Source organism: Zootoca vivipara, chromosome 7 (genome assembly GCF_965207765.1).
Source record: "Zootoca vivipara chromosome 7, rZooViv2.hap1.1, whole genome shotgun sequence".
In the NCBI taxonomy this organism is placed as follows: Eukaryota; Metazoa; Chordata; class Lepidosauria; order Squamata; family Lacertidae; genus Zootoca; species Zootoca vivipara.
This window is the reverse complement of record NC_142590.1, coordinates 540,069-556,643: the sequence shown is the minus strand read 5'-3', so window position 1 is coordinate 556,643 and position 16,575 is coordinate 540,069. Positions and strand designations below refer to the sequence as shown.

At 46.2% G+C, this 16,575-nt stretch overlaps 1 protein-coding gene across 13 annotated transcripts in view; it reads right to left on the bottom strand.

The window, feature by feature from the left end:
* PDE4DIP (phosphodiesterase 4D interacting protein) overlaps positions 1–16,575 on the bottom strand; it is a 104,195-nt gene that overhangs the window by 32,829 nt on the left and 54,791 nt on the right. For all 13 annotated transcript variants that reach the window (XM_088674833.1, XM_088674832.1, XM_088674834.1 and 10 more), the window contains 11 exons: positions 15,728–15,841; positions 15,121–15,258; positions 14,494–14,673; positions 14,101–14,295; positions 13,077–13,217; positions 12,487–12,568; positions 11,159–11,250; positions 10,807–10,923; positions 10,330–10,467; positions 9,706–9,818; positions 9,149–9,285 (listed from right to left, as the gene is read on the bottom strand). In XM_088674833.1, the coding sequence (XP_088530959.1) occupies positions 9,149–9,285; positions 9,706–9,818; positions 10,330–10,467; positions 10,807–10,923; positions 11,159–11,250; positions 12,487–12,568; positions 13,077–13,217; positions 14,101–14,295; positions 14,494–14,673; positions 15,121–15,258; positions 15,728–15,841 (1,447 nt within the window). The remainder of the gene's footprint in view (positions 1–9,148; positions 9,286–9,705; positions 9,819–10,329; positions 10,468–10,806; positions 10,924–11,158; positions 11,251–12,486; positions 12,569–13,076; positions 13,218–14,100; positions 14,296–14,493; positions 14,674–15,120; positions 15,259–15,727; positions 15,842–16,575) is intronic.

Sequence of the window (16,575 nt, the reverse complement as noted above, 5' to 3'; positions counted from 1 at the left end):
GGTCTCTTACTCCGCCCCTTGAATATGACCACTCCGGCTGCCATGGTAGCAAAAATAATAATTGGGGAGTTGAGGGTGCCTCAATAGGTTCAGTGAGGAAACAGTTTGGGTAGATTTCCTTTATTCTGCAGCCCACTTTTGAATTATCATCTTAATGTTCTAGAGCAGGGATCTTAAGATATTCTGGCCCCCATTGGCCAATTGTCATGGATGATGGGAGCTGTAGTCAAATAACATCTAGAGGACCACAAATTCCCTGTTCTAAACCCGAGAGCTTTGGCAAAAGATCTGTGGAAGAGCTCCAATGGAAGCAGCCTGTTGCTCTGAGTGAATGAATAGGGTTTCATTTCTTCCTGTGAAAACCCCTCGTCTCAGTGGGATTTATTGATCCCAATACACCGTAAGAGTAAAATCTCATGTACTGCAAACTACAGTACAGGAAAGAACCTAATGACTTTTCATGTTACTTTTATTTATGGGTTTTCTTTCATGAATTTTAATGTTGGATATAAATAGTTTAAGTTTTTAAAGGAACTTCCAACCCAGGTAATGTTAAGTATGCTGTGCAGACAATGACTTCTAAGGGAAGAGACACACTCTGTTTATGAAGGGGAAGGATTTAACTCATATTCTGTTTTACAGTTGTGACATTTTCTTAGTGATGTCTGGTTCCATCATATGGTATATGTTTTCTGCATATAAAGCAGTTTCCTCTTGGGTTTCATTATACCTTTCATTATTCCCATAGCAGAATGTTTTTCCTAATCATATTTGTCCCTGCACAACATTAAATTTTATTTACATGGCTGATGCATTTCTCTATAAAGTATGGGATTGAAAGGGCTGTTCCAGAGGGATTGGTAAAGGTCTCAGAAACTTTCCTAAATGATTTCTTGGTTTTGCTCAGCCTGGAGACAAATACTTCCTGCATGCCCATCAAGGCTTAACAGTTCAGGACTTCTCAGATACAAGCAGATTTCCATTTCCTTTCCCTTATCAAGTGGGACCTGCCACAGGAGTGCTCCTGTTCAGAGTTCCACATGCCAGCCAGCCAATCTTTTCTTGGAGACTCCATTCCATTCCCCCTCCTCCCATTTTCCATTCCACTCCTAACCAAGAACAAACACCCGTTGGGTTACAGATGCCTTTAGGCCTCCTGCCTCCCCTTGTGTGCATCGATGGAGCCATAACTTGCCATTTAATATTTGGCTGACTCTCGAGCTTTACTTTGCTTCACAAGGTTTCTTTGGAAAACCTTGTGGGGGATTTGGGCTTGGCCTTCCACTTACCCAATAGGAGCTGCTCCCACCTCCCTGGAGAGTCTTGGCCCCATTCTTTCCACAAGAGCCAGAAGTGTGCCAGTATCTCTTGAAGGTATGCACCCTTGACTGGGAGCAGAGGAGCCAACTCCTGGGGGCCAAGGCCCCTTTCCCCCCCAATAAAATATTTGAGGGGGTCAGGGCTCCCAAAGTTGAGGAGCATTACCATTCAAATAGTCTTGTGGTTATGTGGGGCAGGGCTTACCTGACCCCCCCATTTTTTTATTCAAGTTGGCACCCCTGACTGGGAGCAACTAGTGAACTTGGCAGGATTTACCTCTGAGCAAACTTTTGTATGATCAGGCTTCACTGCTGTAATTCTCTGAGCATTTACAAGTAAATCCCACTGAAGCCACTGTTTTCTTTCAAGTAAACATGCATGGAATTGTACTGTAGACTATTCTAACAAACTAATAATAATAATGGGACCCAGGTGGCGCTGTGGTTAAACCACATAGCCTAGGGCTTGCTGATCAGAAGGTCGGCGGTTCGAATCCCTGTGACAGGGTGAGCTCCCATTGCTTGGTCCCAGCTCCTGCCAACCTAGCAGTTCGAAAGCATGTCAAAATGCAAGTAGATAAATAGGAACCGCTACAGCGGGAAGGTAAACGGCGTTTCCATGTGCTGCTCTGGTTTGCCAGAAGCGGCTTTGTCATGCTGGCCACATGACCTGGAAGCTGTACGCCGGCTCCCTCGGCCAATAATGCGAGATGAGTGCCGCAACCCCAGAGTCGGTCACGACTGGACCTAATGGTCAGGGGTCCCTTTACCTTTACCTTTTAAATAATAATAATAGGCCATGAGAAACCCATCAAAATAATTCTTCTTTATTGCTACTTTATACATAAATCTGAAATGAGATTGCTGGTATCTTGAGAAGTCTACTGTATCATTAGAAATTTATCAGCAGGAGTACTTTTTAAATGCAATAAAATACAGTTATTACCCCCGTGTTCCCCACATTTCCAGACACTGCCCCTCCTGAGCAGGACTGCTTTGTAATGAAGAGGCAGAAGAAAGAAACAATGTGTTATTTATGTTTGATTTAATTTAGGAAAGCTAGATGTCTTCGTATATATGCTTGTATTATATCAATAGTTACAACTTATAATTAAACTTATTTTTCTCCTTTCCATACTTTAAAATAGTAACAACTCCTTCTAATGCAACTTTGGTGCCCACAACCTCCAGGATCTATCCGGCAGTGAAACTGTACCAAGAAATGGGGTGCTTCCATGGGGTCCCTCAGGTATGCAGAAGTATCTTGGTTCGTGAATCAGAAAGTAACCCAAAACATCAAAGAATTTTTAGATACTGCTGAATTGGGGGTGGTGGGAGCTGGGGGGCGAGAATGCCCCCTTAACAGCTTACAGTATTCTGGAAATGAAGATTAAGATCAGGAAGATGCCCAGGAAGAAGAGGGAAAACCTCCCTTCACTAGAGTGGAAATGGAAAGAGGAAAGCCTTGCCCTTCCTCTACATAGCAAGAGATTTCTCATGTTCCCATTGGAAGCCAACCCTGAACCTGAGCCCTTTATAGAGCACAATGCCAAAAAGCTTTGGAAGTGCTGTAAAATCCCCTTCCCCAGTCCTTCTTTGACATCCCCTCCCCTGCAGCATTATAATGTTCTTATTCCAGAGCGGCTGGAGCCCAGAAGAAGAGTTCTCTGCTTAGGAGCTAGAAATACACTGCTGTGTTTCTTATAGGTGCCCATGTACAAAGAAACAACAGCTTTATTTCTCATCAATGGCTCCTCCTCATCCTGGAGAGTAGTGACTAGTGGGGTGCCACAGGGTTCTGTCTTGGACCCAGTCTTATTCAATATCTTTATCAATGACTTGGATGGTGGGCTTGAGGGCATCCTGAGCAAGTTTGCAGATGACACCAAATTGGGAGGGGTGGCTAATACCCCAGAGGACAGGATCACACTTCAAAATGACTTTAACAGATTAGAGAACTGGGCCAAAGCAAACAAGATAAATTTTAACAAGGAGAAATGTAAAGTACTACACTTGAGCAAAAAAAAAAAAAAATGAAAAGCACAAATACAGGATGGGAGACACCTGGCTTGAGAAAAGGACCTAGGAGTCTTGGTAGACCACAGACTTGACATGAGTCAACAGTGTGATGCAGCAGCTAAAAAAGCCAATGCAATTCTGGGCTGTATCAATAGGAGTATAGCGTCTAGATCAAGGGAAGTAATAGTACCACTGTATTCTGCTCTGGTCAGACCTCACCTGGAGTACTGTGTCCAGTTCTGGGCACCACAGTTCAAGAAGGATATTGACAAGCTGGAACGTGTCCAGAAGAGGGCAACCAAAATGGTCAAAGGCCTGAAAATGATGCCTTATGAGGAACGGCTTAGGGAGCTGGGCATTTTTAGCCTGGAGAAGAGAAGGTTAAGGGGTTATATGATAGCCATGTTCAAATATATTAAAGGATGCCATATAGAGGAGGGAGAAAGGTTGCTTTCTGCTGCTCCAGAGAAGCGAACACAGAGCAATGGATTCAAACTACAAGAAAGAAGATTCCACCTAAACATTAGGAAGAACTTCCTGATAGTAAGAGCTGTTCGGCAGTGGAATTTGCTGCCAAGGAGTGTGGTGGAGTCTCCTTCTTTGGAGGTCTTTAAGCAGAGGTTTGACAGCCATATGTCAAGAATGCTTTGATGGTGTTTCCTGCTTGGCAGGGGGTTGGACTGGATGACCCTCGTGGTCTCTTCCAACTCTATGATTCTATGAACAGAAAGCCACAGCTAATTTTGCCCCATGGGTGTGTATGACACAAATATCTGCAAACTCAAGTTTGCTTCCATGTGTGTTGCAAGTCAAAAACGATAAGCTTTCTGGGCAGAAGAAGTCTTAGATGGAACCTTGTGAGCATAAAAGGTTCATAAAAGCAGTGCAGTGCAGTGGTACCTCAGGTTAAGTACTTAATTGGTTCAGGAAGTCCATACTTAACCTGAAGCGAACTTTCCCACTGAAAGTAATGGAAAGTTGATTAATCCATTCCAGACGATTAAAAACACCCCCTAAAACAGCAATTTAACACAAATTTTACTAACGAGACCACTAATCCATAAAATGAAGGCAATAATGTACGTACTGTACTATAAAATAAGACAGTATTTTAGATGAATTTTTTAAACATTTACAGTGGTACCTCGGGTTCAGTACTTAATTGGTTGCCATTCGCTCCCCAAAAAGTACTGAATCTAATCAGTGATAGCGTGCATGTGCGAAGTGCCGATAGAGTAAACACTTCCGGGTCTGCGGAGTACTTAAACTGAAAGCACTCAAACTGAAGCATACTTACAAACACATCTTGCATGGGAGTTAAGTTCTGGAGATGGCACATATACACAAAATGCACCTAAGTCAAAGCGCCCCCTTGGAATTGCCCCCCGCGCAAGCCATCTTGCCTCCCAGAGCAGGTCTTGTGCGCACCTCCCCCCCCCAAATAAGGCAGAGTACTTAAAAGCCCTCTCCACACCTGGATAACCTGCACAAAAGCGCTTTTAAACTCTCTGCCTTCTGTGCATTTAATTTGTATTGTTTCAACCAGCCACACTTCAAACACATAAAGCTGAAACTGCACATATTAAACACGAGTAAATTGTGATCGTACAGTAACAAGAGAAACCTCCTGGCAAATACATATATTCACAAGTTAGCAATAGAATTGCCCTATGCTGGCAAATGAATCCACAACTTAGGACAAAACTAGGTGCCAGCATGGTTTAAAAACAAAATAGCAGGTATGGGAAAGTGATTACTGTCAGAACCACTGTGTAAAGGGAGGAGAAGTTTAACTTTTTTCTCCCGGACTCTGGCCCTCATGAAAGTCTCATCCTTCCTCCCATGTCCTACTTTTTATTTTTATTTTAACCACTGGCTGATTGCCAGTGTAACATCTACTTGTGCAGAGGAGAAGGGCTCCCAGATATTAGGCGTATGTTTAAATTAAAAGGCTTGGACTGACCTGGGGCCCCTTGCTTCACACCAAGGCTCCTGCCTTAAGCTGAAGGAACCCTGTGGTTTGGATCCTAAGGGAACTTAAGTTCAGGAAAGCAAAGTTTCCAGGCCCAGCTCCCTCCCCACGCCAAAGTCTCTCTGGAGGGTTGGACACAGTCCTTCCATAGACTTTAACTTACATTAGAATACAAGTCCTATTGGGGGCCATTTTCCTCCTCCCCCTGCAGCCCCCACACCCACCCTATATTGTTCAGAATGATATAGGAAAAGGGCAAAGGGAAGGAGGAGGAAATTTCTCTTCTGTGAATTTCCGTAAGTTAACTGCTCTCAGAATCCAAGCCTGTTTTTCTTCCTCAACTAACCTAAAACGGAGCAGCCCTTTCCAAAATGGTTTAGAAACTTCCTACTTCAAAGCACAAGATCTGAGCTTGCTTCCCTGGCATCTTTAGCAGACTTTACTCTCATTTTCAGTCCTACTCAGCAAGTATGAGGGCGAGGAACCTCCTTCAACATAAAACACACAAAAAGCAAGTAAACACTCCATGATACACAAGAATTTAGGAGCACTCCCCCAAATCCTAGCTGAACATGGGACAATGGGCTGGCTGCTTGCATTCCATAGGTGGTGTGCTACCCAGTTACACTCACATGGCAATGAGGAGCCAATGGCTCTTTTCCTAATAAGCATTGAAAAAAGTAGATTCACAGTGCAATCTGATACACATCCACTCAGACACAAGCACCAGTGAGCCCAATGGCACTAATTCTTGGTATGTAAGATTGCAGTCACAAGTTTCACCATCTGCTTCTCAAGTGAGACACAAAACAGCAGCAATAATAAATAATGCCAGCATTATGGTTGCGTGACAAAGAAAAGTTCCAAATTTAGTGGAATGGGTCAGCCTTCAGTAATGAGAACTGATACCAAGAGAAATATTTGATCTCGTATTTACATACCAGTAAGTTTTTGCTCTTTCTGGAGGATGGCAATAAAGTAACTGCCTTGCTGAAGCAGAGCAATAAAGTCTATCTATTTTCAGCATTTGCCAGCCAGATTCTCCTAGCAGCTCACAAGTAGGGCATAAAGGAAAGCAGCTCTCCTCTGTTGTCTGTCTCCAGTAACTGGTAAACATGGGCCTTATACTGGGAATTTTCTAGTTTTTGCTGTCATAAAAAATTGGCACAGAGGCTTAATCTTCTAGCTCATTGCCCACACATTAAAGTGCTGCACCAAGGAACAGCAAAAGCAAAGCATCTTGGAAGTTGACTATTACCGTGTTTCTCCAAAAATAAGACACCGTCTTATATTTATTTTTCCTCAAAAACACACACAATGGCTTGTTTTCAGGGGATGTCTTTTTTTAATATTAAGTATGGTACAGTTTAACCTACAAGGTTAAACTGCTTATTATCGGGGTATGGCTTATTTCCGGAGTATGGCATATTTTCGGGGTATGGCTTATTTCCGGAGAAACACGGTAGCAACCTCATTATAAAGCATGAAGGGAGTTGATTCAGGGTAAGTAACATGTTTTCTTTATAGAATGCCACTTCAAAGCCAATACAGACCTACAATTTCCATTAGATTCATGGGTTCTTGGGGGGAAATGGAACATAAAGCTTGCTGACCGACAGGGCAGGGGTTCATGTCCTCTTAGCCACCTGAATCCACAGCAATCTCTTCCAGCCATGTCAGTCCGGGGTTGAAGGCTTGCATTCCGTCTCTGTAAATGCACTTAGGATCTAGCTAAATTTAGGATCTGCCAAAAGCCAAATTTGGGCTGTATCCTGCAAGTGAAGGTAACTCCTCACAGCTGTTCTACAGGACTTTAAATGTGCATAAAGGTAAAGGGACCCCCTGACCATTAGGTCCAGTCGTGACCGACTCTGGGTTTGCGGCGCTCATCTCGCGTTATTGGCCAAGGGAGCTGGTGTACAGCTTCCGGGTCGTGTGGTCAGCATGACAAAGCCGCTTCTGGCAAACCAGAGCAGCGCATGGAAACGCCATTTACCTTCCCGCTATAGAAGAACCTATTTATCTACTTGCACTTTGACGTGCTTTCAAACTGCTAGGTTGGCAGGATGTGCATAAGCTGATGTTTTATGAAGCTGCCCGAGTGAGATGCCTGTTAACAGGTCTTCTTTCGAAGACAGAGGTCCTTTGGCTGGTTTGGGACGGTAGGGTTAGGAGGCAAACTCCCATCTCTTGGGGGGGGGCACAATTAGTGCCAGCGCCTTCTGTCAAGAGTTTGGGTGTAATCTTCAACGCCTCTCTTTCTATGGATGCAGAGGTTGCAGCTGCAACAAAGGCAACATTTTTCCATCTCTGCCGTGCTAAGCAGTTGGTCCCTTACCTCTCTCACCCAGACCTCGCCACTGATCCATGCGACGGTCACCTCCAGGCTTGATAATTGTAACTCACTCTATGTGGGGCTGCCCTTGAAACTGACCCAGAAACTCCAGCGGGTGCAGAATGCTGTGGCAAGACTCCTTACGGGGTATTTGCCGTGGGAGCACATTCAACCAGTGCTATACCAGCTGCACTGGCTCCCAGTGGAGTACAGGATCAGGTTTAAGGTGCTGGTTTTAACCTTTAAAGCCCCATACAGCCTAGAACCCTCGTACCTACGGGACATGGGGCAGCCTCTTCTTGTATGCCCCACAGAGGACCATACGGTCTGCTAACAACAACACCTTGAAGATCCTGGGCCCCAGGGAAATTAGACTGGCCTCGACTAGAGCCAGGGCCTTTTCGGCTGTGGCCCCGGCCTGGTGGAATGCTCTCCCACAAGAGACCAAGGCCCTGTGGGATTTGACATCTTTCGACAGGGCCTGCAAGACGGAGCTGTTCCGCCAGGCCTTTGGGCAGGATGCAGTTTGACTTACTTTCCTTTGTATAAAACAAGCCTGAAGGAGGCCCCCAACCCGCTCCCAGGTCCTTGTATGATCAGTGGAAACAGTTGGTCCTGGCAAGTATTAACCACTCTCAATTCCAACCTGATAATTGCCACCTGCCCAGATTTTAATTTGTTTGAATTAATTTTAAGATGTATTTTAATTAATTGATGTCTGTTTTTATGCTTATTGTGCTGTTTTTATGATGTTAGCCACTCTGATCACAGCCTCAGCCAGGGAGCGTGGGATACAAATATATTATTATTATTATTATTATTATTATTATTATTATTATTATTATTATTATTATTATCATCATTACACCATGCATTACTTAGCATGGCAGTTCTGGAATTGTGCCAGAATTGGGATGCAAAATCAAGATCCAAATAAGAGACCCCCCAAGGTCAGCCAGGGAACCATTTACATAAATCACCACAATGAAGTAACATGCAACTCTCCAGACTGGTCTGCCTCCGTTAATGTTATGCTTATCCCTGTGAGTTGTTCTGAGGAGTCTGCTTTTAAATAAATTAAATTAATAAATAGCTTTGTGGAGTTAGTGGGTGAAAACACAGGGAACTGGGGCTCTGAAAACAAAACAAAACAACAAAACAAAACCCTCTATGACAAATGAATGTTTGGTATGGCACAGAACAATTAACACAGATTCTGAGGGAGCAGGGATGGAAGAATCTTTATTCAGCCAAATGGGGGAAGGGGTGATGGGGAGCCACTAGAAAGGAATGATTATCTGCCAAAATCTATTATACAATCTCCCTGGCAGGATCGTATCAGGAACATGAATGATGCATTCCAGCAAGCCCTTATCAGCCTCCCAGTGTCAAGACAGGCTGGCTCTGTTAGTGATCAACTTCCATTCTGCGCTAGCAGTAGTGTGATGGCCAGAGCTCAGAAGGCATGCTTGGGCAGGACTGTCACACGCTCCTGTTCCCCACCTCCAATGCCATCCAGCGATTCCAGCCTGCTCAGGTGCGCCAGACTTCTTCCAAGAGCCTCTTCCAGTTGCCCACGGACGGCCTGGACCCGCTCCAGCTCCACCTGCAGAGTCTGTTCATGCTGAGAGCTGGCAAGACTATGCACAAAGGGAAGCAGATTAGGAGCAGTTTAGGAGTTGTTCTGCCAAGGTCTACCACCCTCTCTCTCTGCTCACCACTGATCTCTCATTCCTTCAAATGCACCAACCACCTCACTCCCTGCAGCTGCCTTTCAGCAACGCTCTCACCAACAGAGAGAAAACGGGAAAGCTGTGGGTGCTGCGAGGTGGGTGCTCACTTCTGACAACCTGGGCATACAAACAGTTCTTCCAAATAACACCTTGAGGGTTAATGATTTACTAAACTAGCCTATAATCTTTGTAGATATGTCAAGCAAACAGCAAGAGGTGGGAAAGCAAGGGAACTTAAGCAAAAGAGTTTCTAGTCGCAGCTACACAGAAAAATCCAGCCTCTACCCATCAAATGCCTCAGCCCTGGAGGCAGTGACATCTCCTCACCTGTCAGGATGAGCCTGAAACTTCACCAAAGTGCTGTAGAGCTGCTTTTCTGCTTTCAGGGCTTCATTCAGCTGATTCTTCTCTGCTGCCAGTCCCTCCAACACCTGCAGCAGCTGAAGGTGCAAACATTTGCCTTCACTTTGTGCTCACATGTGCATTTTACTGCTATTTAACAGTCAAGCAAAAACAACCTTGTGCCAAATTGTGACCTGAGCTGCATTTATGCCGCTGGCCCCTCTTATTTCCTGACGGCAGGTGCAGCCTGTGAGTCCAGGTGCAGGTGGACCCCTCTGCATACTTCAACCAAGTCTGCTTTTAATGGTGCTGATATCACAGTCTTTTGCAAAGGAGGAAAGCCTCCAACTTTCCACAAACAGAGACAAAGGTAGACCCCTTAATTTCAGTGGGTCTACTCTGAGTAAAACTTGCAGTGCAATCAGCAGAGGGCTGCCCTTAGACTGCAGTTTGGGGGTTGGATGCCTGCTCAGGACGTTCACAGTCGTTTTCAGTCAGTTGTGAGAAAAGCCTACATAGGCAACTCTGAGCAACTTTGCGAAGCAGGAAACAGACATAAATCTAACCAGCCTGAGTCCACCACATGGCTGCAACACTTTTCTGCCATACCTGCAGTCTCCTGTTTTCAGCAGCTTCCTGTCCTTGCTGTTCCATCCTGGCTACCTTTTCCTGAAGCATCAACACTTCCTGGGAAAGTCGCTCAACTACTGGCATTTCTTCAGGGTCAACCAGCTGCATTTGCAAGTCCTGGAAGTCAAGGAGAGTGTGACTTGGAGAATGGAAAAGTGCAGTTCGTGGCCCTGGGCCATGAATCTACCACAAACTTTCAGTCAAGAGATCTTCCACATCATTGAAGTGTGGAGTACATCTGGAATGGGAGGCCCTGAATTAAAAACCCAACACAGGTGTTTCATTTGCAACATCCCAAAGAAGCTCTGCAATTAAACAAACTAAACCTGCTTCATATTAAAAGATTCTGCTGCTTCTTATAATTTGCATTTAACCAAAGGTTTTCTGCTGCAAGTGTTCAATCATATACTAAACTATACACCCAGATACCTGCAACTAGAGACCCTTTTGTCCCACCTTTATTAGCTCTTCTTTTATCTGGATGCTTCTAGTCAGAGATTCAACATCAGAAGCTTGAACCTGGAGTTCCTCTTCTTGGGAGACCAGCACAGACTGAAGAGCAGCAAGTTCCAACTGTGGAGAAGGCAAGGGAGAGAGGATGAGGCCACAGGAGGATGTGGCAAATGGTTCTCATGCTGCCTTAGACTTGCCAGTGGCACAAAATCTGCCCATCTGCTAGATCTGTTGGCTGGCACATGGCAGCTCTCTTCCCTAGGAGAACTGCCCAGAACCATGGCCGTTCCTTTCCCCTTCAGCATGGTTGGGCTGCCAGGAGTCTCTGGTCCTCAATACCCTGACTCAGACTCACTCTGCTTTCCTTCTCCTTTCGTGTCAATAGCTCAAGCTGTTCTTTGGCACCAGTAAGCTCTTCCTCAAGTCCAGCAGTTGCCTCCCAAACTCCTGGAGAGAAAGCAGCACAATGTTAGGCTGGGATCCCATACCTCTTCCCCCTTCTCACAACTTTAACAATCAAAACCAAAAGCAGGTTTTAAGGGGTGCAATCCCTGTGGGGAGAAAAACTGGAGGCGAAGGGGAACTTTCAGTTGAAAAACCACCAGAGTAAAAAGAGTTAAGGATCCTACTTTCCTCCCCCAAGTTTTTTTTTAATGAATGCACACAGAGAAAGATGCATGCAACTCTATAATCACATGCTGTTTCAGCTTTATTTATTTAGGACAGGCATGTCCAACAGACAGATCGTGATCTACCGATAGATCACTGGACGTCTGTGGTAGATCACTGGCTCCCCCAAAAGAAGCTCAACAACTTTGGATCCCCTAAAAAAATGCTCAACATTTTAGCCCTTCACCCCCCCAAAAAAAACAGGGCTTTCATCCGCCTCAGAAAAGCTCAACAACTCTGACCCAAACCCCTAAAAAATGGGCCTTCCTTGTTCCTAAAAAAATCTCAACAACTTTGACCTGAACCCCCCAAAAGGGGGTAGATCACTGCCAGTTTTAAACTCTGTGAGTAGATCACAGTCTCTTCGGAGTTGGACACCCCTGAGTTAGGACATTCCCAAAGCAACTCCTAGATCAGCGGAGAATAGGAGACAAAGTAAATAAATAAAAATGAATAAGAACAAAGCAAAATAAAAAAATAATGGGAGAACAGAATCATATTCAGTATTAGCAACAGAGATTAACAGGTCAGCTGCTTTCCCTCCCCCAAAAGAAACCCTGGACAATTAAAAAAGCTTTTACCTGGTGCCAGAAAGGCAATCTCAAAGCCAGGTGATTTTCCTCCAGGACACAGGAGGGTGCTGTGTACCAAATCAAACCTAGTGCAGTGATATCCACACAAGAGATGGGGAACATGTGGACTAAAACTGCCAACATCCTTGATCACTGGCCCTGGTGTCTGGGGCTGATGGAATCCAAGCAACACCTGGAGGGCAAAAGGCTCCCCATCCCTGGACTACAATGACAGGCAGCACCTGTCCAGTGTGCTCAGGCGGGGCATTTCCCTGGAGGAGCAAAGGGCCCCTGCAGGCAAAGCAATGAGCTCCATCTCCTCCCTGGCAAGCAGCCGTGAGCTTAGAGGTCACATGCAGCAGGAAGCAGCTGAATTGTTCCTGCCAGCAAACATTCTGGGTGGCCAAGGGTTAAACTGAATGGAAGCTGCTTATGGACCAACCTTTCTCCATGTTGAAATGGCCATCTCCGTTCTTAGATGTCAAGGTAGTGGGACTCTTGCCTGAGCTTTCTTGCCTCAGTGTCTAAGAACATAATACACAATATTTCACTGATATTTCATAGGCCTTGAGAGTTTGAATAAAGTATTCAACTCCAAAGTTGAACAATGAGAAACTACATCAGTGTTTGCTCACAGTTGGTTTCCTCCCTCTGAGAAGCACCAATTCTGCTCACTCATGCCAACCTTGCTCTCATTCCTTTCCTTTAGGAAAGACTTCAGGGCTCTGCTCTGAAAACACTTTGCTTTAAAACTGCACACTGAGGGGCAAGCATCATTAGAAACCATTTCTCTCCATGTGGTCCTGGGCAGGCCAGGCCAGGCCACCATGCAACCATTTCCCCACTCAATTCCTAGGCCCTGAGCACAAGTGGCACTGGAGGCTGAGGCTGAGCACCACTGAAGATGGAAGAGGCCGCTCAGGGCACAGATTATGGCAGCATGGACCCTTTTCTTTCCAAGCAGGCCTCCCCCTCCCCCTCTCAGGCCAACCCTCTGGGAGGGAATGTTCTCTCACAGAAGCACGTTCTTACTTCAGACTCATCCTTCCGTAGGAGCTGGGCAGTGGAAGCTTCCATCTTCTCTTGTGAAAGCTGGCCCTGCAGTTGCTGACGTAAATCTTGCAGCTCACAACTTCTTTCTATTAAAGCCCGTGCCATTTTCTCAGCAGATATCTATTAATGACAACGATGGTGATGATGATGATGATAATTAGTACCCTGCCCATCTGATTGGGTTGTCCATCATGCAGGACTGGTATGAGGGCCAACCATGGAGGCGGCTCTACCCAGTGGTATATTGCGAGTGAAACCACTGCTGCTCCCGAGTCCCTCAGCCACTGAGGCAGAAACAAGCTGCAGCCACTGGTGGCAGAGGGACTCAGGAGAGGTGGTGGTTTCACCCAGCAGCATAGACTCTTGATCAGCATACTCCTGCCCAGATCAAAAGTACATCCTGCCACATGGACTGAACCAGATATAATCTGAGGTAGGATTCCATGGGCTCTGGGGCAACTGTGAGCCTGAGCCACACCAGAAAAGGCAGACTGAAGTCCTGTAAGACAGCAAGCCTTGGGGTCTCCAAGATACCCTCAGAGACCATATCCACCAACTCAGCAGGGTGGGGAGTGCGCTAGCAGAATCCCTAGCCTGTCATGAGAGCTCAAGCCTGAGGTACACATGTTTGATATGGAAAGACTCCTAAACAGAATACACAAAGAAGGAAACATACTAGGCAGAAGAAGCTGAGGGCGTAAGAAAAATCCTGAGGGATGAGGCCAAAGGGCCATTCAGTCCAGCCTCCTCCTCTCCCAGTGGCCCACCTGATGTCCATGGGAATCCTGGAAACACTTCTGAGTCCCAGCATCTGGTTTCCCGAGACATATTGCCTCCGGAAGCAGAGGAAGAATGTCGCCATCATAACCCTGCAGCAGCTCCACCTCCCCAACCCCTGAGTCTCTCTTGCTGAGATAGAGAAACCTGCAGATGCATCTGGGAGAGATTGGCATTGAAAGTGCAAGAGAAGAGTGCCAAGCCCAGGGCACAGCTGCCCACTTACACAACTCTGCTGCTCTCTGGTGTTGACAGCCTGAAGCAACTCCTGAAGCTCAGCCACTTGCTCCACAGTCTGCCGGCTCTTGTCACTGAGGAGTTCCTCTATGACCTGCTCTTTCTGCTGAAGGCAGAGATACAGCTCTTCCACAAGCTCCCTCTGCCCAGGCCCCAGCTTGCATAGCAGTTTTGCTGACAGTGCCTAGGAAAACAATGACGATAAGGATAATCAAGAGGGAGGCAATGCACCGTGACCAACACAACCAACAACTGCTTTCTGGATTCTGGTTTAGTAACGATGTCATACCTGCAGAATGACTGTGAACTTGGATCAATCACTGGCTGAGAGGATGGGGCAAGAGTCCCAGGGCCTCCCAGCAGTGCTGCCTTTCTCACTTACTTCCACTTTCTTGTTTCTGTCCTGCAAAGCTGTCTGCAGCTGCCAGATTGTTCCCTCTTGCTTTGCCTGCCACTTGAGAGATTTTGCTTCAACTTCCTCTTTCAGCCAGCGCAAATTCTGGTAGCTTGTCAACAGCTGCTCAAGTTCCAGGCCCTTTGCTTTCAGCAAGCTCTCCAAGCTCTACGGGAGAGGGGAGAGAGTGGATAGCAAAGAGATCAACAGAAGACCAAGCCAGAACTCCATCTAGATTTCTCATGGTACAAAACAAGCAACATCTATTTCCATCAGGTCCTTTAGCAGAGATTGCTGCATTGCAGGAAGTTGGACTACGGTAGGTGACCCTACTCTACGGTTCTATGATTCTATGTGAGGATAGAAATGTTGGGCTGGATGAAGCATTGGCTTGTTGGCACCATTGGGGATAAGTAAGTTGAGCTGTGCGCTACTCTGACACTCTGGATTAACCCTAACATAGCTCAAGTCAACCTAAAAGCAATGGCAAAGGAATTGTTGCAAGAGTCATCTCGAAGAGCGCTGCATTAATATAGTGCCAGTCCCAAGAGTGGGCAGGAAGCCATGGCAGATGGAAGGAATGGCATTAGCATTGTCCTTCCTGCTGCAACCCACCTGAATGGTAGCTTCATTATGGGAGAGGACCCTACGCAGCTCTTCCAAGTCATGCTCTCGCTCTTTCACAGCCAAGCGAAGCTGCTGCAGCTCCTGCTCCTTGTCTTCAAGCACACAGAACTTCTCATCGACTGCTCGCTGCAACAAAAAAGTAGCAAGTGTCACAGAGGCAAGCAACCAATATTATAATTTAATAAAACACATATAAACTATTTAAATGGTTTACAAACAGAAAAAAACGTTCCACAATATTGTGGAACTCACAACTCACATCCCACTAATGGTTAAGAGAGAGATTCAGCTCCCCTTCCCCTCTTCAATGTGCCAGACAAGAGAGAAAAGGGGACACCTGCTCTTGGCACTGCAAGGGCCGGCCCAGGACATTTGGCTGCCTGAGGGAAAGGGGGAAATGCAGCCCCACCCACCCACCAGAAGCCACCCAGGCTGCCACCTAAGAGCAGAAGGCCACCTTAGAGGTGCAGAGCAGGGTGCTCTGTGCTCTGCAAAACCTACCAGCCGAGGAGACTGCCTCACTCCACCAGACCTGGGGCAGCAAAGGAACGCAGAAATAATACACAAGAGATTGTGCTGGCACCTCTCTATTTACCTCCAGGATGGCATCCCTATCCTTAATTCGCTGTTGCAATTTCTTCACCATATTATCAGCTGATATGGGGCTCTTGTCCAAGCTCTGGTGATACTGAATAAGTTCCTTAGATTCCTGCAGAAATGGAACATATTGGCACCATCAATAACACCTGAGCAACTTCAGGAAGCTCCAAGAGAAAGCAATGCTGGTGAGAGATCCAAGTGTTCTTGGGAAGGCAAATGAAGCAGTTGTGAGTAGGGACAAGGAGGCAACTTTTCTGACCCACATTTACCCAAGGTCAGGGCACGAGCCACAGCCAAGCATGGCCTTTTATCATGAGAAAGCAAGGATCTGCCCAGCACCTTCAACTCCATTAACCTTGACTGGCCACTGCAATGTACTCTAGAGCAGCCTAGATGGGGCTTACCTGGAAAGCTTTCTGAAAAACCATTGCATGCCTGTTCACAGGATGGGGGTAGCCATGAGCAGTCGTTCTACACCACGACAGTCTCTAATGTACAATTCCCTGCAGCTGTAGCTCTGTAAGGTTTGGGGCCTGTGGAACTCGCAGTATCTGCTCCTCTAGGTTCATCATGACTAGTCAGCCTCTAAAGACGCCTGCCTGGTCTCTGGGGAAGAGCAGCCCTTTCTGTCTGGCAACATGACATCTCTAGAGCTGGCTGACACTGCTTTGCAACCAGAGTTTTCTAAATTGTCTCAAACTGGATTTTATCAAAAAATCATAGTTAGGTATGGTGAGCTCAGGCGGAGGAACCCTCTCCAGCACCTGGGGCGGCACAGCCCGTACGGACTGCGCATGTGCGGCATCTCGCATGTGCGTACTCCATACAGAATGCTGCACATGT